General features: G+C 38.6%; 1 protein-coding gene across 1 annotated transcript; it reads left to right on the top strand.

Moving 5' to 3' along the window:
* Window positions 1-938: 938 nt before the first annotated feature.
* Window positions 939-2,582, top strand: LOC131079075 (low affinity inorganic phosphate transporter 3-like). Its single transcript, XM_058016966.2, has one exon. It carries the CDS (start codon window positions 939-941, stop codon window positions 2,580-2,582), a length of 1,644 nt encoding a protein of 547 aa, XP_057872949.2.
* The last annotated feature ends 20,559 nt before the right edge of the window (window positions 2,583-23,141 follow it).

The raw sequence follows: 23,141 nt of genomic DNA, 5'->3' as shown, positions 1-23,141 counted from the left end.
TGATCAAATTAAGTAACAAATAAGATAATGAACCATTTTTCTTTATAATTTGATATAATTAAATACCCAAACAAACAAATTATACAATATGTATTACATTACTTAAAATACCAATACAACAATAATAAGTCACATGATATTCTAGTCCTCTACTCGTAATCCTATTATTTTGAAATCTAAAATCTAATAATACTTTTTAAGTTGTTAAATTGTAAATTATAAATAAAAACACATTAATAAACTAAAAGCTGATTAAGTTATATACATTTAGATTTCACATATCATCTCTTGTTCACGTTTGACTATGTTTTGGTTGTCATAATTTGCTATCCTAAGTTTGGCAGCTGGATTATTTCCGAAATTTATGTAGACAGATTGTCTTTTTCTTGTAGGAAGTGAACATTAACATAAATATTTTCTGCAATACCAATTTTGTGAATCTCGTTAAGCGTGGAGTTTGAGAATAAAATCTGTATTTGTCCTTCACATTATCATACTCGTCAAAGAGTTTCCGTAAAATCTGGAAAGGATCATCTGGTTGCGACATATATTGATTATGAGGCATACAAAGGACAATATTTTAGATTGAAAATGATAATTGCTATTTAAGAAAATAGAATGGATTAAAAGTTATAATTGAGAGCAAGATTTGTAAACTACTAGCTATTTCTAGGACCAGTCCTGCCTTAGTGGTCAAGTAAAGAACTTGTTTACACCATGGTTCTAAATTAAATTCTATTCTGGCATTTTCTGCGGATGTTTTCTTGCTTCGTAAATAACAAGGAGAATCATATCAAAAGGGTGATCGTAGGTAATTTTGTATTTGACATCTTATACAGCTATCGAAAGTTCGATCTTTTCCCAGGTATATGTAGGATGCTTCATCCTATCTCAAAATAGCTCAAAATAAATGGCAAAAAGGTCTGGATTGGGTAACAATGGAGCTTAAGGTGCTCTCTCATCTCGACGTAGCACGGATACAATTGTATCATTTTCGTGCAATAATTGTAGCAGGCATGGGTTTTCTCACCGACGCCTACAACGTATTTTGCATCCCTCCCATTTCCAACCTATTGGAAAAGCTGTATTACGGTGGTAACATGTCTCTTGCAACGAGTACCGCCGTAAATGGAATCGCTCTCTGTGGAATACTGGTAGGCAACATTTTCTTTGGCCGGCTGGGTGACAGAATGGGCCGCAAGAACGTCTACGAAATCACTCTCATCTTAATCATGGGTGGTTCATTTGGCTCTGGCTTCTCACTGGGCAAGTCACCCAGATTAGTAGTGGCTACCTTATGTTTTTTCAGGTTTTGGCTGGGCGTTGGTATAGGCGGCGACTATCCATTGTCTGCCACAATTATTGCCGAATACGCGAACACGAAAAGCAGAGGAGCTTTCATGTCCGCTGTGTTCGCAATGTATAGCGTTGGAATGCTGGCAGCAAGTGGAGTCGCTATGGTCGTCTCTGCCCGTTTTAAAGGTCTATACCCGAATCAATCGCTCGGGGAGAAGGACATCTTGTGGAGGATTCTCTTGATGCTCGGAGCCGTCCCGGCTGTTGTAACATTTTACTGGCGAATGAAAGTACCGGAGACCGCTCGCTTCACGGCGCTCGTGGCTAGAGACGTCGACAAGGCGGCAGCGGACATGTCGAAAGTTCTAGCCATAAGCATTAATGACGATGAAGCAGATGTTATAAGAATCCGCTCCAGCAGGCCGTCTTTTAGATTGTTTTCCAAGGCTTTTATGAAATTGCACGGCAAACACTTGGTGGGAACAATGTCATCCTGGTTTTTCTTAGACCTTGCATTCTACGGGAGCAATTTGTATCAGAAAGAACTATATTCATTTGTTGGATGGTTGAAAAAGCCGGAGGAGTACGAAAATCCGGTGGATGAAGTTTTTCACATAGCAAGAGCGCAGGTGTTGATTACTTTATGTGGGACACTGCCGGGATGCTTGGCCAACGTTTTTCTTATAGACCGTTTTGGGCGATTCAAGATCCAGTTATTTGGGTTCTTACTTGTGTCAGTATGGATAACCGCTATCGCTCTTCCGCTTGACACATACTGGCAGGATCCATCAAATAAAATTGGGTTTCTAGCCATATATTCGTTGGCATGTTTTTTCTTGACGTTTGGACCCACCAGCACAACCTTCATCGTCCCGGAAGAGTTATTCCCTGCTCGCCTGCGATCGACCTGCCATGGCCTCTCTGCTGCGGCTGGAAAAGTAGGCGGCTTGATTGGAACGTTTGGGTTCGTGTTTGCATCTACAAAGCTAGGCCCAAAGAAAACCCTTCTCCTTCTTGCAGTTGGAAGCTTTTTGGGTTTTCTGTGCACATTTCTGATTCCGGAAACGATGGGAAGATCGTTAGAAGAAAATGAGAGAGAAATTGGGTTATCGGAGAGTGACAGCTCGCATGGTTATAGCATACACACGACTGCAGATACGAGTGACTCTTCTCGTATCTACGGTAGTGGCAACCTTAAACTGCAACGTACACATGACTCTTCCGGAGATCCAATTGCAAATTCAAGTGAGATGCTTCATTCCCCACAAAATAGAGTTCATTATTGATTCCTTGCATATAGTGTCTAGAATATAAATGTGATGTAGTATGGACACATTTATATGGAAGCGATTAAAGAATCAGTATCTTGTTGATAGCTTGCATATAGTATCTACAATATAAATGTAACGTAATGTGGAACGATTAAAGAATAAGTATCTTGTGTTTATTGCGTCTATTTTTTAATCGAAATCTGATGCCGTAATAGTATTATTTTGAAACCCTTTCATCATGAAGGATGCTGTTCCCATTGAGTGAAATTTCATGGTTAAAAGTAAATGGTTTTGGTTTCGTGTTAACATTTTCGCGAATTTTTTTGCTCCCCCAAAGAAATTAAAGAAATGTCCTTATACCACTTGTTTGTAGCTATTTTGGTTTCAAAAATAGTACGATTTTCATATAATACGAAGGTAAGTCGAAAAAAATAAATCTCGGCTAAGCTCAGCAGAAATAGTTGCATCTATTATTTTTCGACTGTCTGTATAACACGAAAGTTCTGCCTTTTTGAAGCTAGATTAGGTGTGTCTATACCACTTGATGCAATAATACATATATGATAAAGAGATAGGACCATTCAATCATGCAGTCTACAGTTAACAAAGCATAAATATCATGAACATAATACAGATTCTTATTCATTCAAACAAAAAAGATGAAAAAGTACCCATTTTTCTCTTACATGCAAATTTACTATACAAACTGTCACAAGTTTATTATAAACTTACATGAAAAATTAGAATAAGACTCAAACTCTTAACTCTCTAACTCTCTAGCTTGCTCTAACTTCATCATTTGACCACTTGATAACTTTTATTCATTTCTAACATTCAACTATTCTTAAAGATATGCTCCAAGATTAGGAATGATCCACATCAGCTACAAGGAATCCAAAGCCCAATGCTTTATGAAATATGTAGGTCGACTTGGTCATGGTGATGATACTCCAAGAATCAATGAAATATGTTGTGGTCTCATTTGATGGTTTTCCTAGTCCCAATCTTCCTTATAGTGCATTGGATTTGATGCAAGAAGGTACCAAAGGAGTTGCACTTGTCACCTAACAAATGTTGTATTGTCTTCTTTGCGCTACAATCTTCTATTAACAGTATCTTCCCAAAAAATGATCTAAATTCCATGAAATTTGAATTTGTCACATATGTGTTGCTGTCAATGTCTTGTTCTCGACCACAGGACAAATTGGTAATATGTAGGAGGACTTTCTAGGTTGCTCCTACATCATTTAGTTATTTTTAGATTTTAAAGTCACATATAAAGTTGTAATGGTTGAGTGGATTAATCTCAAGAAATAAAGATGAAAATACATTCTTGGTTGCATGTATAACTTACTTATTATCTACTTGCTAGTAAATAAGTTTGTCACTGTGATTGTTTGTTTGAAACTCACCTTCTTTGCCTTAAGAGAAGTGACCATCATGCCAACAATTGGAGAGATTGTAGCAAAACCACAATCTTCCTCTACATTTGAGAGGGGTGGATCCCTCATATGATGGGGGTAATTTTAAGTTTTTTGGGTACTTTTAGCCTAAAAGCAAAAAAAAGATAGAAAACAAAACTAAAAAAAGGTGAATAATTGAAACCTACTAGAAGACATACAAATACCAAATAGGACTTCATGAATGATAACATATTATAGGGGGTTTTAGCACAAAATAAGTCTTGATATGCAATGTTGATGAAAGAAAGAAAACATATTTTTACATACAAAGAAACAACTTACCTAAGCACATACAAACCCAGATACTAGGGTATGATTGTGTTTTATCAATTACATATATCTTTGAATTGAAAACTAATAGATCACATGAATACATAAAGGGATTATCAATTTAACATACAAGAAATTGATACTAATAACAATGAAATACTATTCTTCATTATCTTCTTAAAATATACAAGTTCTAAACTCTTAGATACAAAATGTGAACATAAAGGTTCTTTAAAGTTTCTCTACAAAATTCTCCAGAGCTTCCCCTCTATAAGTATCCCCCCTTTTTACAATGGAAAACCCTTGTATTTATAGACTTTTAGAAACAACTACTTTGCAACCTCTTAGAATAACCACCTTAGGTAACCACTTAGGACAACTTCGTTTGGTACCAACTTAAGATAACTACCTTAGGTAGCCACTTCTACTAACTACCTTTTAGAAACCAGTTAGGATTTACATAACCTTCATAGAAATTATGCCCAAAATCTAACTTGTAGTTAGAAAAAGTGATGAGTTACTTTTACCAAAAGATATACATAAAGTTGTGACTTTGAAGAAAGACCTTATTGTTGACCTTGTCGAGACAGTTTTTCACTTTTGCCTGCATTACCTTCGATAATTTGTGAAGCTACTCTGACACCAAGTATCATCTACATTCATCTTCTTCATTGCTTATCAAGAATTTGAACTTTCATTATGTTGAAATTAACCACTTTTATCTGATAACTTTTGCTTCAACTTGACGAATGTATTTTAGAAAGAATTGTCACTTGCCATTTATAGAACTTGATGCTACCTTCAAGAGTAATATAATTTAAACTAAGTTACCTTTACCATCACAACAAATTGGTCCTATCATAGATACGCTCCCTATGATGTGGGAGAAATGTGATTGCAACATTGTGAACTTCTTTGGTAGATCATGTCAACATTCATGTGACGACATTCTAGGCTAAGTTATAATCCCAACCTTTTAAAGAGCACCTTTGCACTGGCGGTGTCTTCCTGATCACAACATCCTCCTCCATTCCATAGATACTTGAGAATTTTCATTTACCTCTATTGTCATGCTTGACCACATAATAAAAACTTGAGAAAGTACAAATTGCATTGAGTCCAGGGGATTACAAAGAACTCGTTGTTTTCCCGAAATAAAGTGATCAAACTCATCAAGCACAAAAATCACAGCTTTGAGAGCTAAAGCATACTCTCTCAACATAGAATTCAGAAATTGTGAATCTCCATCAAAGGAAGCCGTCTTAGAAAACATCAAATAATTATTTTGCAATATCTGTAGACTACAGCGATCACCACTGTGAAGAAGGCTATTCAAACTTACAGTTGAAATCATGTCTGAATGATGGTGTTTCATTTTTTTCATGACACACTCCAAAACCGTTGATTTTCAACTCCCCGACGAAAAAGATTTGCAGCATCTTCAACTGCTGAGACAACCACCATGGGCATGAAGGTCGACCGTGAGCACCTATTGATCAACGGTCTTCATAATGCAAATTGTGTAATTGAAGCATGTACGGCTCTCATGAAATAAATAGAACAAAAACAAAGCTTACGACGTTAGGATATGTTGAAGAATGCTTCACTAATTTAAAATCCATTTTGCAGTGACTGCAATCATTGCAGTCCATGAGATAATGTCTCTTCCATACATTTTGCATAATCTTCACATGTCGTGTCTATGCTTCTGTATGTTGCATATTATCGCAACCAGAAAATTTCTGACTATATTTCCCATTTGTGGATCTACTGCTGTAAATTACTTTTAGTTTGAAGTTTCCAAGACGTTTTTAACAAATCCATAACATGGATACCCTGAACTCATTGCGTTCGACGAGAGACCCTTTCCTTGAGGCATTCTGTCCAACGTTTCTTGTGCGTTGTCTACGATTTCACATGTTGCATGCATATATGTTCGAATGTTCCCATTAAGCGCAGGCAGGGAGGATGCGGATAAAGGTTGTTGGATTCGGCTTCTTACTTGTCGATTGCATTTAAAACTTATTCACCATTCCCATTTTGTGAACAACCTGCAATCATGCATTCCACGTGATGATATCTCTTTGAATGATTCTGTTAAACAATTCAGGTGGCTGTCTGTGCTTCCGCATTTTACGTACATGTTCACCGTGGCAGTTGTAACTATGACACCTGACAAAATGCTTAGCTCGCTGGCTGCACAGCAGGGTAATAAAGACACGATTTAGCTTTACATCTGCCACCTTATTGACTTGAAAGTCTCTAAAGCCTTTTCAACAAATCCGCAATGTGCGTAATCCGCAACCATTGCATTGCATTCCTTGAGGCGACATCTCTTTGGGCTATTCGGTCAAAGAGTTCGCAGGTCTTGTCTGTGATTCAACAGTCTAAAAAATAATTATAATATCTGATGAAAATCTTAGATTCTTCTCGCCTATATGGATACCCATAACTTATTCCAAAGCTCCCATATTATCACAGAGAAAGAGAGAGAGAAAGCGAGTGTCGCTACCAATTGCATTTGATAGAAAGTTTGTAAAGCAGTTTTCAACAAATATGCTTCGGGCCTATCTTGAAATCATTACAATCCATGAGATGATGTCTGTGCGGCATTCCTATGAATCCATTTGTGTAGCATGCATATGCTCTCACAACTGCAACATTCAACAAAAATTTTCTGCCTTTCATTCTTCGACATGTTGGAGATAGTAATCACAACCACTCCATTAATTGTTTCAGCTAATAATTTCTGCCTTTCATTTTTCGACATGTTGGAGATAGTAATCACAACCATTCCATTAATTGTTTCAGCTAATCTTGTAATCACTTTATCCTCTAGTCAACAGCTTTAACACAAACATTTAAGAGATGCATTCAAAGGAGATCTTACCAAAAGATTTGAATTCATTTTGCACCTACTCTTTTGACCTAGCCGTTATTCATAATAAATGTTCTCTCTCCACCATGTCACTCAACTTTCTATATGATGACTGATTTGTATTTGTTCTGCACTCCTTGATGACTCCAGTTTCACATAGCTCTAACATATAAGCTATAACTATGTTTGTCTTTGTGTCTTAAGTAGAAGTTCAAATGTTCATATTGTAATAGTTTAGTTTGATTAATATAAATAGTTTCTATCTGTATATATGTTCTTTCTTCCTACAATTTGACACAGCCATGACCCGGAGGATCCTCTAAAAAAAAATCCAAATCATGCAACAAGAGTAACACTACGGAAGCAACAACACAAAACATAGAAAATGGAAAATCAAATATCTACATCATCATATATTCATCATAGAACATTTGGTAATATCCGGGTTACATGCAGGTTAACATGCCTGGTTCAGAATACATCCCAGAATACAATTCATCTGGTCCTCCAAGAAGTGTCCAAATTACAATTTAGGAATCTAGATCATCATACTACTTTGCTATATCTCAAAGGATCACATACAACAATATATATACTATCTGGAGCACATCCAAGTCGCCCAAGAAAGATTACATTTACCAAGGAAGGAAAATGAAACATGTAAAATAGGTCGCCCCTAGAACGTGAAGATCTCATTTGCCAAGAACAAACATGAAGTGTGGACCACAAAGGAGGGTCAACCAAGGGACTAAGAACATCATGTGTGGTGCCAAATTGTTTTGCAATCCAAGGAATCGCTCCGCACGAGAAGAAATCTCCAACATAGATGGTAAGCCCGAAACTGCTCTAGAACCAAGAAGTAGATACTCTAGAAGAAATAACTTGTTGGAAAAGACTCACTCCCAAGATCAACATATGTTTTTGGATCCTTTTGTAGAATAAAATCCTCACCACTAATAATCTTTGCAAAAGAGGCTTCCATCTGCCTAACATGTGCTACCTCTACCAAAATTAGGAAGAGAATGTTGACAATTTAGCTATCCATTGTCCCTTCTCCTTTACTATTTTACCGCAAATTTTGAGGCTTTGGAACTAGAATTGGGTCTTTCTGGTCTCTATTCAAGAGTGCTTCACTAGTTGGAGATGTCATTCCTTGAACAAATCTATCAAATTTCTATGGGACTTTACTCTGCCTCATGTGGTTTGGGGAATCTGGAAAAAAAGGAACAACGGGATTTTCAAAGACTCCTACTCCCCTCTTGAAGTGGTGTCCACCAAAATCAAGTGGGCCATTGTGGAAAATTTAAACGTTGATGGTAAGCCTCTTCTTTTAGAAGCAAGGATGATTTTGACCTCCTAAAAAAATGGAATGTTTCTGCTTCCAAAGACAGAGATGACAATAAAAACAAGAGAGAAAGTAGTAAGTGGTCCTTTCCTCCTACTGGTTGGATCAAAGCTAATTTTGATGGGGTGGCCAAGGGAAACCTGAGGCTGGCTGGGTATGGGGGAGTGATAAGAAATGAGTCTGGCTATTGTATTGCGGTGGTGGCACTCCCCATGGGATCCCAGACAAACCACTTAGTCGAGGCCATTGCTGCTTACCAAACGCTTGTCCTAGTTAAATCTATGGGATTTACTAAAGTTTGGATGGAGGGAGACTCAAATAATATTGTTCAATACCTAAAAGGCCTATCCTCCCCATCATGGACTAGAAAGAATATCATATCTCCAGCTAAGGAGATAATCAACTCTTTTGAGCTATGTATTGTGTCTCACAATTATAGAGAGACCAACACTATTGTTGATTGGGCTGCCAACATGGCTGTCTATGCTGATCACACTGTGAGCTGGAGAGGTGAGCTGGATCTTCCTCACGAGGCATACTTAGTCCTCATTTATGATAGACTGCATGACTATGAGGGAGTGATAAGTAATTATGATAATGCACTTATCAATGAAAAAGGCCATAATGAATTGGAAAGAGCAGCACTCGAAGATTGAGCTAACATTTAATGTGGACAAGACTTTGCACGTTTTGTGGGTGCCCATTTTTATTTTGAAGACATTCCTACTCCGTACTTTGATATCTGTTTCTGCCTTGTTTTGCATAGTGCAAGATAAGAATTTTCTGTTTGTGGAATCCATGGGAGGAAATAGGAATAGAAGTGAGTTGCTTTCTTGTGATGAATGGAATGACAAGCCAAAGGCCTGAGCTATTCTCGAAACAAGTAAGATGACAGGGTATATGGAGAGAATTGTAGGGAAAAACACTACCATGACCAGAATTTTCAAAAAGAAATGGAAAGATGGTAAAATAACCATAGGAAGAAGAAAGGTTGAAATTGATGAAGGGATGATCGTGGAAGTTACTGGTATGCTGATGGAAGGCAAAAAGTTTTACAGAGATACAACGCTCACTAAAGCTTCTATCAAGTGATTCCCAAAGGAGGAGTCTGAGAAAAGCAAGTTGGTGAAATCTGGCAAAACCTACTACTCTCATAAAGTGATAAAGAAGGTATGGAGATGGATTTTGTTTGCTGTCAAGCAATATGTTACACTTGATGGTAGATAGTCTCATGTCTACGGTTATCACTTTGTGCTTCTGAATCATTTTCTCCATAAAGACTTGGGACCTATCCCTTTCTATTTGTTTAGCTCCCTTAACACTAGCATTAAGGATTTTAGGGCTAACTTGGATAGTAACCCTCCCATGCATGAAGGGTTAATGTTGCTCTTATACAACCATGTCAAAGCTTCCTCTGTGCATCATTCTATCACTGAGCTCTCTGATTTGGATGATGAATCTGAGAACTCTGATGATAGTAAAGATAATGGGTCTAATACAGAGTGGGAAGACTTTGTTGATAGGATTGCCCCTACTATGGGTTCTACCACAGCAAAGGACAAAGATTTGGCATCTGGGTTTAAAACTAAGAAATCTAGAAAAGGGGTTAAAGTTAAAAGAAGTAAGTTTCAAGAAGAGGAAAGTTGGCTTGAAGATGGTGAAGAAGATGACGAGTGGATGGAGATTGATAGTGATTATGTTACCCCTCTGCCAAAAAAGAAAAACAAGCAAAGCCATGTCATCATAGAAATTAGCCCTGATAAAGGGAATGGTTATCTTAATGTTCAACCCAATACCCAGGACCCCAATAAATCTACTGATGATGTGGAAGAAGAGGGGAAGACGGTGAGGGAAGGTGATACTTTTCCTCCCAATGATACAGGTGTTAATGTGGATACCCTAGATAATTATGCCCCTGAGATCAATATTGACTGCAAAAATTCCCCTTTAACCATGCTGAATATCGTGAAGAGTGGGATTATGGAGTTTTGCAAGGTTATTTACTAGATCTATTTGGAGATCAACAGTTTGAAGAATAAGTTGGAGGATTCATCCAAGAAAGTGACTACCCTTGAAGCTGTTGGAACTAGTAAGCTCAATACCCTTCCTAACTACCTGAATAAATTGACTAAAGCCATCAATGATGTAGAGGCTATCACTTGTGCGTATGTCTCTCAATTTAAGGTTATAGAGGATAGATTCAATCATTTGGAGAAGAGGGTTCTCAATCATGAGAATACCTTGAAGAAAATTGGAGAACAAAGAAAAGAATACTGAAAGTCGAGCTACCGATAGCTTCAGTATGATGATCAGCAAGCTGGAATAGGTCCAACAAGAAAAGAACACTATTGATACTACCGAGGATAATGTTTTGATTCTTGAAGGGGGGACAACTGGTCATGGTAAAAGAAATCATGCTAGTACTCGGAAGATGACCCAACATGCCAAGGAGCTAGAGGATTTGAAGAGTGTTGCTGCCTCTATGGTCCTACTAGAGCAAGAAGCAGCAGAGCTTATCATAAATATTTCTTAGGGTCTATTGTTTGTGGTTGTCCCTTAGTTTTCTTCATGTCATCCCTCTACCTCTTTTGGCTTCTTGCTGGATTTTTGTCTTTTCCATTTGTATCTCTATTGTGTTTTGTTCTCTCTAGTAGGTCTTTGATGCTCTATCTTTTGATTATCTTTCTGTAAAAAGGGTTTTGGGGCCTCTTGAAAATGTTCTTTTCACTTAATCAAAAACTTGTTAGAAAATAATCCAAATGAACTAGAAATATGGAATGATGAACAAGAGCAAGCCTAGAAGCTGAAAATCTAATCCACAACAAAAAAGAAAGAACTACCTGAAAATGCTGAAAGTAACACAAAAAATGCAACAAGAATAAAACTAAAAGAAAATATTTTTGGTTGATGCAAGATTGCTCATAGAATAGGGATGCTCCTGCATCAAATAGTCTAGGTAGAAAAACATGTTCCATGAGAGGCAACTCATGAACATCGAAAAGGATGCAGGGTATAGATCCCATGCTCATTTCTAATCCAAATGTCTTCTTTGTCTCCAAACTTTTTCCTAACCTCTTCTGGAACCTCAACTAGATTTTGTATCTTTTTTAATCTTTATCTCCCTTTAATTGCTTCATACCTGCACACTATCTCTGAGTGTTTCTCTCTTTCTTATTCAACTCTAATTTATTTTTGCCACAAGATTTCATCGAGTCTGCCACCTTCACCTTAACCTTTATGCCATTTGGTACCAGCTTGCTATCAGACCTATCCACTAGATCATTATGCAAATCCATGTCACCGTCTAGTGTATCCTCTTCAACGTGCTTCTTAGCACTGCAAATCTTCTCAAGACTCAAATTTCTCACTTTCTTCTCTTTTTCCTTCAAAGAAGCCAAAGTAAACTTCTTCCCATCCTTCTCAATAGTGATCAGGTTTCCTCTACAATCATAAATAGCTCCTCTATCAAATTGCCAAGGTCTACCCAACAAAACTTGACAAGAACGCATAGGCAAAATGTCACACATGACTTGATCTTTGAAAGGTCCAATATTTAAATTCACGAAGCACTTCTCTCTCACTTCCACCTTATGCTCATCTTGCAACCAACTTACCTTGTAAAGGCTAGGATTCTCAAGCCTCTTCAAAGCAAGCTTCACTACCATCTCCTTTGATACCAAATTCTTAGTACTTCCAATATCCACAATAACATTACAACACTTACAACCTGATTTGCAAACAATCTAGAAAAGATTCTTCCTTTCAGTAGGTCTGGTATCTTCACTGTTATTATCCATCAAGACTCTTTTGAACAAAAGGGACTAAAGCTTCCTGATCCTTATTTGCCATGCAATTCCTTTCCATTCCTTGCTTACGCTCAAAATATCTATGTTCAGTTTCTCCACAGTTATAAACCTACCTAAAAATTCTCTACTACTACTACCACTTCCTTTTTTATGTGTCTTCTAATCTGGTTCTTTATTTCATTTAGATTTTGGTTCCTCTTCAACATTCTTCTTCTCTATACCGCCATTCACATTTGCCTTATATTTTTCCTTTCCTCTAGGGTTATTCTGTTGTCTCCTTTTCACTTTACCTTCAACCTTCAAAGCATAATGGTAAGCCTCCTTAGTTGTAGAAATCTTCAGGATACTCATCTCATCCTAGATATTAAATGAGAGTCCATTTATATATCTAGCCACCTTCTCCGTATCCATCTCTCGATGACCGGATCTGATCATCACCTTGTAGAATTCTTCAGTGTACTCCTTCACACTCATGTCCTTCTAGTTCAAATTCTACAAACTTTTGAACAAATCCAACTCATAGTCTCATGGAATGGATTTAGCCTTTGAACTCGCAACCATCTACCTCCATCGGGTGATTTTCATCTCACCATTCTCCACTCTATCTCTCTTCAAATCTTTCCACCATAAAGAAACATGCCCTTTCAACTTAGTTTGTGCTAATTGGACTCTTTGTGGGTCCTTAACATCCTCGAGGTTGAAGTAGTCCTCCAACTCTTTGATCTAGTTGTAGACACTCAAAATTGTCATGTCTAATTAAATAAATATTTTATTTATTTAATTATCTAAGCCTAATTCTTCTATTAATTAAATAAATTTTTATTTATTTAATTAATTCATTTATCCTCTTCTAGCCTTATTTCTCATTTAAATAAATACATTTATTTTTTTAAATTATCTCTTTCCTAAATTAAATAAATATTTTATTTATTTAATTGTCCTACTTCTTCTATTAATTAAATAAATCTTTATTTATTTAATTAATTCATTATCTTTTTCTACACATGACACATGTCATTCATCTCTTAATTCATACACTACCTACCTCTTTCATTATTTTGGTATTTCTTCTACCTACCCTCTAATCCTAGCCGACCTCTCTTTTTACACCTCTTAATCTTAACCCTCCATTTCTTATTGTGTCTTCTATTTAAGAAGATTCTTCCTTCATTATCAAACCCTAATGATCTTTCATGCAACTTGGCTACACTACGATCCTACTTGCAACCACATTCCGTTCTTTGTTGAGCTCTTGTGTATACAAAAATCTGAGAGCAAATATATCAAGCAAGATCAATGGAGATAGGAAGAATGAAGATCAAAACCCTATTGGACATGTGATGGTATAATCTTTGTGATTTTGAGTTATTTGCATTGTCTTAGGTAATCTTCATATGTTATGGTGGATCTTTGTTGTTGTTAGGCTAGGGTTTAGTGGTTGGATTCATTTAGCCTTTCAATTTTGTTATTATTGTTATCCATTTTCACCATACACATTTTGGCACGCCCGGTGGGACTCTTGTCCCTTTGCATTTAACATTTTTGTTGCAGATTTCGCATTTTTGAAGTTGCAGATCGGACAATTTTCGACGACATTTTAGGTTTTTCCGCGTCTGCGAGCGTTCGGGTTGCATTTTTGTGTTTCAGAAGCGTCTGCAATATCGTGAATCGCGTCTGTGTTTTTGTCAGAATTTATTTTACAGGTTTCTGGAACCGCGTCTGTGATTGATCTTATCGCGTCTATGTTTGGGAAAAGTGTTTGCGGTATCCAAGCGCGTCTGTGCATTACATAACCGCGTCTGTGTCGTACAGACGCGTCTGTGTCTGGTATAACTGCGTCTGTGCTTTCTATTTTGCAATTTTTAATTTTTCTTTGATTCGGGTTTTCGGATTTTGTACTTAGGGTTTCAGATCTGGTTTATTTTCGGCTAACCCTTGCAGATCTAGCTAACCAAGTTTGTGCAGCTTGCTTTGGAGGCAAAAACATTTTTGTTGAAGGCCCCTTTTCACAAAGTCTTTTGGGTTTTCTAAAATTTACCTAACTTGTGTGCTTGCAGGAAGGGGTTATCATTTGAAACAACCCAAACTACTAACAATTTTGTTGCAGGGCCTTAGCTAGGGTTTTGTAGTTTTGTTGTATGCCTTGTTTTCATAGATTAGCAAACACTTCCATTGGTGCACTAAAATTGAATCATTGTCTTTTGTGTCTTGAGCAATAGGCTCTTTTTGTTTAATCTTTAGAGGGCCTGTCTTCCCGTGTGGTCATTAGGACTACTAGTGAGAAGAGAACGACCCAAGTGGTAGCAAAAGAAAAGCCATCTTCTTCCAAGCCACTATAATCAAATGTATTCATGGTGAAAACTATGAATAACGTGTGCTGATTAGTTCATACCGACACTATGTCTCCCCATAAACCCGTTTGATCAAATTTATTTGATCATTTGTAGGGCGTAACCCCTACCGGCTGGGAGCCTTCTGTATTTACAGAGCTGAAAGTGCCGCATGTATGGCCACACGAGCAGATGCTCTTACTAGCACCTTTTTGTTTTAGAAGCCCAAATCCTTCTAGTTGTTGAGGCAAGAGGTCGGACCTCTGGTAGCGGCCCACACACATACGGTTCTTAGTAGAGATACAAAATTCGCCATGGGGAGTTTTCATGGGGACTGATGCTTGGCTGACCCGAGAAGTGAGTGCCGAGGGTGGAGCCAATGAGGTCAAGCATCTAAGTATCCGCTCTGAATAGCGTAGCCTCGGGGGTAAAACCCTATGTGGGATCAACAACTATTGTCTTGGCCAGCCCTAAGATTTGTGCTTGTCTTATGCTAAACACTCAAACATTCAAGACAAAACAACAAAACATTGTGTCTTTTGTGTCTTCAAGTGTATGCAAAAGTTTTTACATCAAACAACACACTTTTGGAGTCTAAACAGTTTGCAAACATTGAGTCATCAACATTGTGTCCTCTTGTCATGAAAAATAGTCAAACAGTCGGATTTGGTCACAACAAAACAACTTCACAGATCGGAAAAATTGCACTAAGGTTACAGAAACGCGTCTGTGTTGGTTTTAACCGCATCTGCGTCATATAAGCGCATTTGTGAAGTGCAGAATAACGTCTGTGTCTTTGTCCGCGTTTGTGTCAAACAGAGAAGCGTCTATGTTTGGGAATCGCGTCTGTGAAGTATACAGAGGCGTCTGTGTCAGGAATTAAAAACTTTAACAGTCCAGCAAACAAAAGAAAATCAATTTCGGCATACTTGAGCTTCCTAGGTTGTCTCTTCAGGTTTCATCTAGCATTCAGCCTGTTCTAAGGTTTCATACAGTCCATCATTGCTTCACATCTCATTTTACATTCATACTTGTCTAAACTTGAGTCAAAAAGGTCACTTGCTTGTCCTCACTATACTCTTTCAACACACTACATACTACTACACTTTGCTAAGTGGTCCCTCATCAAGGTTTCTTACCTTTGGGTCTCATTTGGTCTTACTTAGAGTCAAGGTCAGCTTACCTCATCAAGAGAAACGATCCTCTCTTTGGAAGTCACACCTACTCTACTACTTACATACTTGGTCTTACACTTTGGACATTGCAAGTACACCTCAAGATTCACTTACACTCCATACAAGTCTTGGTCTTCCATACTTTTTTCATTTTTCATCTAGTCTCTCACATCTTGGTCAAACACCTAGTTCATGGTTGAAACCCGCCTTCAAAAATCTAGGAGAATAGCTAAAGAAGCTCCAGAATCCGCAAACATGAGTTCTTATGAGTATGACAATGATCTATTCTACAATCCTGAGCACACTACATTACCAGACATGAATGTTTATAGACACAATCCAAATGTGGAAAGCGCAAACACTATAAACAACAATGCTACACACAATGACAATGTTGACAATTCTTCAATACTATCAGCAGACATAGAAGAATCCATAATGAATCCTCATTTCAATAGGTTGGTTGAAGAGATAATGAGGAGAGATCGTCAATACTTTTTACACATGATGGCACAAAGTGGAGCTAAAATACCGCATGACTTTGACTTATCTCAACTTATGGAAAGTTGACCCTCACAACAAACTCAACCCAACATGGATCAAAGGAGACCAAATAGTGGAGGAAATAGAGGACCGAATAATATGATGCCTGAGTCACCATCAGTTTTGCTTCAAAAACTAGCAATTCCACATACACAAGCTCAAACATATGATACTTACACTCAAAGACCATCATGGAGGCCTTATGTGGATAGATATGCTCAATCACATGCTCAAGGTATGGATCAATCACAACAAGTGGATACTCAAGGACATCCTCAAAATTTTGACACAAGGAAACCTCATGTCAAAATTGGGGGCAACACAATGGAAAATGAAAGGCCTATTGAATATGGTATATATGCACAAAATAGATATGGGGTCCCTCAACAAGAAGTTATGCCAAGTGCTCCATATATGTCGCAACAATATAGACCTCCATATGGACATGTCTACGATCAGTATCATCCATACATGCAACAAGCTCCTCCTCAAATGGGCATTTCAAACATGGGGTATGCTACAAGAAATCAATCTCCTCCCAAAAATAATTTGGAGCAACAAATAAGAGATTTACAAAACAAAGTGGAGGACATGAGTACATCAAAACCTACATACACTATGAGAGATATATGTCCTTATCCCTTTGATAAGAGCATTCCAATGCCTCCATTTCCTGCACACTTTGTGACGCCAAAATTTGATAAATATAGAGGGAGAGGAGACCCCAAGGCACATATAAGACAATTCTTCACAGCTTGCATTGAGGTAGCGGCAGAAGAAACATACTTGATGAGGTTGTTCCCACAGAGCTTAGGCGATCAAGCTATGGAATGGTTTTCTCAATTACCTCCTGGTATTAAGTCATGGGGCGACTTGGCAGAGGCATTCATTCAGCATTTCTCTTACAACATTGAAACAGATGTCTCAGTTACTACCTTGTGCAATATGAACAAAAGGAAGGAGAATCTTTCGCAACATTTTTACAAAGATGGAGAAACCTAGCTAGCAGATGTTCTTGCGAAATCCCGCAGAAACAGATGGTAGAAATGTTCACACAAAATGTTAACAAGGCTATTGGATATGATCTCAGGAAATCTTGTTTGTCTACATTCAAGGATGTTATTGAAAAGGGCCTAGCAACAGAAAAGGTCTTAATTGAACAAGGAGTTATTAAGCTATTCAAAGAAAACAAAGAGGACTTTAAAGGAAAGGACAAACCAAAATTTTGGAACAAGAACAAGAATACAGTTAATGATGGTGTTGTTGATGCTAATACAGTGAGACCAAAGTTCGTCTTTTCTGGATCGAGTTCTACCAACAATCAAGTGAACAATCAAACAACTTCTAAACCACGAAGGAAGTACACTCCATTGGGGGAACCACTTGAATCAGTATTCAAAAAGCTTGTGGCAAACAAAGTGATCGCAGTTCCAGATTTTCCTCCATATGAACCAAAGGTTAAACCAAATTGGTGGAATGATGATGAGTTTTGTGAGTTTCATAAGAGCAAGGGTCATAAGACAAGTAATTGCCATCGATTGAAAAACATTGTGCAAGATCTCATTGATAGGGGAGATATTGAGATTGAGGGACATTCATCTAATCAAGAACATGAGGTGTTTAAGGAACCATTCCCAAAACATGACAAAGGAAAAGGCAAAGTCACAGATGATCAAGCCAATTACACTAGAGCACCTTACAATTATGATTCTACTATCAATCACATCTCAATGGACAATCATATTTCTACTATCACTATCAAGAACAAAAATCCTGAGAATCCTCCTCAGAGACCTAAGATTGTCCTAAAGGGTGTGGGATCTTCGTCCAAATCTACCTCTGAATGTCATGTTACAACCCGTCGAGGTAAGATTACATTGCCAGGTGCCTCCACTAAGAATACCAATCCTTCACCAATCAAGCCTAAGTACGACCTTGTAGAACAGTTAGGGAAGAAACCCGCGCTCATCTCCATTCTTGAGCTCTTACGTATATCCCCTGCACATAAAGCTATCCTTGACAAAATCTTGAGAGACACTACCATCCCTACTGATCTGAACGTGGACTAGTTTCAAGCCATGGTGGGATACCTATCCGTTCCCCACTCCCTCACATTCACAGAAGCCGATGATGCCTCCATAAGTCAGCCTCATAATGCACCTTTACACGTTGAAGCCTTCATACATAAACATCGAATAAAGCGAGTCCTGATAGATGGAGGAGCAGGTCTAAATATTTGTACCTTAAGCACCATCAAACAATTGGGATATTCTGACAAAGATGTGAATTCTACAAACCAAATCACCATTAAGGCTTATGATGATGAAGAGTGCTCGTCCAAGGGCACAGTCACCTTACCACTAAGAATAGGGCCAGTCACAAAGGATGTGGTCTGTCAAGTCCTAGATCTAGATCTCACGTATAACATATTGCTAGGACATTCGTGGATTCATGAAATGAGGGCAGTCCCATCAACATATCATCAATGCATTAAGTTTCCTCATAATGGAGTCAAGGTAATAGTCAATGGTGATCCAAATCTGTTCATATATTGCAATAACTTGAGATCACATACTGAGACTATAATTCCCAGTAACCGTGAGGCTACTCCTTCTTCGGCTTACATTGACCCTGAGTCATTAAAACCCTCGACATCCAAACAAGGTGAACTTAGAGGCAAGTTTCAAGACAAAGGCATGGGAGAATACACTTTGAATCAGACTATGTTCTTACAACAAGTCATGAGCTCTCCAAAAGAATATGGGAGGCCACATCCTAACAAGCAAATCTCCATCATGATACTCAAATGGGATCCTACCATCTTTCAAAGATGGGGTGAACTAGAAGAAGAAAATTTATATAAAATGCTCTATAAGGACATTGAAGAGGACACACATGATCAGATTATTATACCCTGTGAGAACTATGGCAAAGGCTTCAAAATGCTACAAAAATTCGGGTATGATGGAAAAAGCCCTCTCGGGTTACGTAAAGAAGGTGTCATGGAGCCCTTACAACCTGAGCTAACTACAAGAAGGGAACGCTCAAAGGGACTGGGTTTTCTGAATTCCAAGATTCACAATAAAAGAACAGAAAGGACCTCACAAATCAAAGTTGCCGAAGTTCAGCAAGAGGATTATTATTCTACAGATTCCAATGAATGGGAATGGGGTTCAGACAAATCCTCCAGTGACTATGAGCTCACCGAGACATTCAGAGAGCCAAATGAACCTACAGAGGAGGAGGAATTTTACAAAAAGTTCAGAGTTGGTCAAGAACCAACCCATAAGGATCCCGCACAGTCTTCGTTTCAAGGTCCTAGGTTGAAATCGCATAGGATGAGGACACCTGTCCCAGAAGGCTCTACTAGTGATGACAATTTGGATTTGCTCACGATCAAAACTGATGAGGAGAGTGCCATCGATGACCTCGATGATTACCTTGACATACCTGAATATAACCACATCTTCACTATTAGCCCTGCAAACTCTGAAAACACTAAAGAACTTCCCCTTGTTCACCCCCAACTCATTGACTGGGATCATGAAGGACCAGCACAATTTGATACATTTCAAAATGACGAAGCTATTGTTGACTATCTTGGCATTTGAGATGATCTTCCCCCTGGGGACCACAAAGCAGGATACACCATAGAACTCAACAACATGGCATACTTCGGTGAGGGTGTCGGGCCTTCTAGTCGCGAAAATGTGAAAATAAAAACAAAACAAGGGTCTTATGGCGAAAACCACACTGTGGCGCTATCTGACTCCAAAAAAGTAAAAAGAAAGGATGTATCTGAGGGTGAAAACCTCTCTGAGGCACCTGAAGATGGAAGGCTCGACATTCTCCCAGCATCATATGAGGAAAAATCATCCATGTTGGTAGAGGAGACTATAAAGACAAACATTGGTACAGAAGAGGTTCCACACAACATATTCTTGGCTCAATCATTGACAGAGTCGGAGAGGGCAAAATTCATAAGCTTCTTCAAGGAACGACAAATCAACTTTGTATGGTCATACGCTGATATGCCTGGACTAGATCCGGATTTGGTAATGCATCATTTGACAGTCAAACTGGGGGCAAAACCAGTAAAACAGAAATTGAGGAAAATGCACCCACAAGTGGCATTACTAGTCAAGGCAGAGCTGGAGAAATTATTGGATGTTGGATTCATATGCCCAATTGATTATCCCGAATGGATTTCCAATTTAGTACCTGTCAGCAAACCAGATCGTAGTATCCGAATATGTACAGACTTCAGAGATATCAACAAGGCTTGTCCAAAGGACGATTTCCCATTACCAAACATTGACTTGATCGTTGATCTCACAGCAGGTCATGAAATGTTATCTTTAATGGACGGATTTTCTGGATACAATCAAATCAGGATTGCACCTGAAGATCAACATAAAACATCATTCACTTGTCCATGGGGAACCTTCTGTTGGAACGTCATGCCCTTTGGGCTGAAAAATGTAGGCGCTACTTATCAAAGAGCGATGACTACTATCTTTCATGATCTCATGCACATAACCGTGGAAGATTATGTTGACGATCTTTTGGGAAAATCAATAGACAGAGACACACACTTGGACATACTCGCAGTTGTCTTTGATCGGCTGGAAAAATACAACGTAAGATTAAACCCAAAGAAATGTGTCTTTGGAGTAACCTCCGGGAAGCTCCTAGGATTCATTGTGTCTAAAAGAGGAATAGAAGCCGATCCAGCAAAAGTCAAGGCTATCTTGGACATGCTGCCACCCAAGAATATCAGTCAACTTCGATCTTTACAAGGGAGACTCCAGTCCATACGAAGATTCATAGCACAACTTGCAGATAAGTGTAACCCTTTCCAGCACCTGCTACATAAAAATATCAAGTTCAAATGGGATGAGAACTGTCAACAGGCTTTTCAGGCGCTCAAAGACTATCTTTTGAACCCACCAGTCTTAATGCCACCCATTCCAGATCAACCGCTACTACTTTACATATCAGCTACTCCAACAGCACTGGGGGCACTCTTAGCACAACAGGTTGATGACGGCAAGGAAAAGGCAATATACTATATCAGTCGCACATTGGTGGGATATGAGCTAAATTACACACCAATTGAACGTGCATGTCTCGCTGTGGTCTTTGCTTCACAAAAATTACGACATTATATGCTCACTCACAAGACTAAGTTGATTGCCAGAATTGATCCACTAAAATATCTTCTCAACAAAGCTACACTTACTGGACGACTGGCCAAGTGGGTAATGATTTTGAGCAAATTCGACATCGAATATGTAGATAGAAAAGCAATCAAAGGATAGGCAATTGCAGATCAATTGGCAGATGCTCCCATGATAGATGATGTTCCTCTACAGTCAGAATTTCCAGACGAGTCCATTCTAACAATATCACCTACAAAACCATGGCAATTATATTTTGAGGGCTCATATACACAGCATGGGGTAGGAGCGGGTATGCTCTTTATAACTCCTCAAGGCAATTCTATACCAAAGTCATACCACTTATCATTTCCTTGCACCAACAATATAGCGGAATATGAGGCATTAACAACTGGATTAAGAATTGCAGTTCAGTGGAAGATCCAGGAACTTCATATTTTTGGGGATTCTCAACTTGTCATCCATCAAGCAACTGATGATTACCAAACAAAAGATGAAAAACTAATGCCTTACAAACAACTGGTAGATGATCTAAAACAGTACTTTACAAAGATAGATTTTGAGCAGATACTAAGAGAACAGAATCATGTTGCAGATGCCATGGCTACAATTGCTTCGCTCATTGATCTACCACAAAATGAGACCTGCTATGAGTTCCTGGTAGACAACTTGCTGATTCCTTCATACGAGATCACTCCTACGGAAATGATATGCGTTGTTGGTCCTGAATCCCAGTTATATGGTTCCATATTCACATACCTTCGCGACAATATCTTACCTCCCGATCTATCGAACAATCAACACCGTACTTTCATTCGCCAATCCTCTCGATACGTTATTCTAGCTGATATCCTATACCGACGAGGTCTAGATGGCACTCTTCTTAGATGTTTAGAGAGTGACGAAACTCAGATTGCGTTACGAGAAGTGCATGAAGGGATATGTGGTCCGCATACTAGTGGTCCTACCTTGGCCAAGAAACTCATCAGGACTGGATACTACTGGCCTACTATGGAAAAAGACTCATATCAGTTTGTCAAGAAGTGTAAGCAGTGTCAAATTCATGGAGACCTCATACATGCACCAGCACAGGAACTACAACCACTTGCATCTCCTTAGCCCTTTTGTCAGTGGGGACTCAATCTCATAGGCAAGATTCACCCTCCTTCCAACGGTCATAAATTCATTATCACAGCCACAGAGTATTTCACAAAGTGGATTGAAGCCATGCCTCTCACACAAGTTACTGGGAAACAAATCGCTACCTTCATCTTGAACTACATCATTTGCCGATACGGGATTCCTACTTCCATTACTACTGATAACGGGCGTCCCTTCAAAAATCAGGATGTTCATGAACTCTGTGACCGTTTCCATATCTCCCATTGTTTCTCCACACCATATTACCCCCAAGGTAATGGCCAAGCTGAGGTGTCTAACAAAACGATTCTTAAAATCCTTAAAAAGACAGTCGACGACGCTGGCCGTAACTGGCATATCCAACTTAATCCTGCACTTTGGGCCTACCGCACAAGTGTCCGCACACCTACAGGAGCTACACCCTACTCACTTGTCTATGGCTCT

Source organism: Cryptomeria japonica, chromosome 4, assembly GCF_030272615.1.
Source record: "Cryptomeria japonica chromosome 4, Sugi_1.0, whole genome shotgun sequence".
Classification (NCBI taxonomy): Eukaryota; Viridiplantae; Streptophyta; class Pinopsida; order Cupressales; family Cupressaceae; genus Cryptomeria; species Cryptomeria japonica.
The sequence above is the reverse complement of the archived record's forward strand: the minus strand, read 5'-3'. Positions and strand labels throughout refer to the sequence as shown.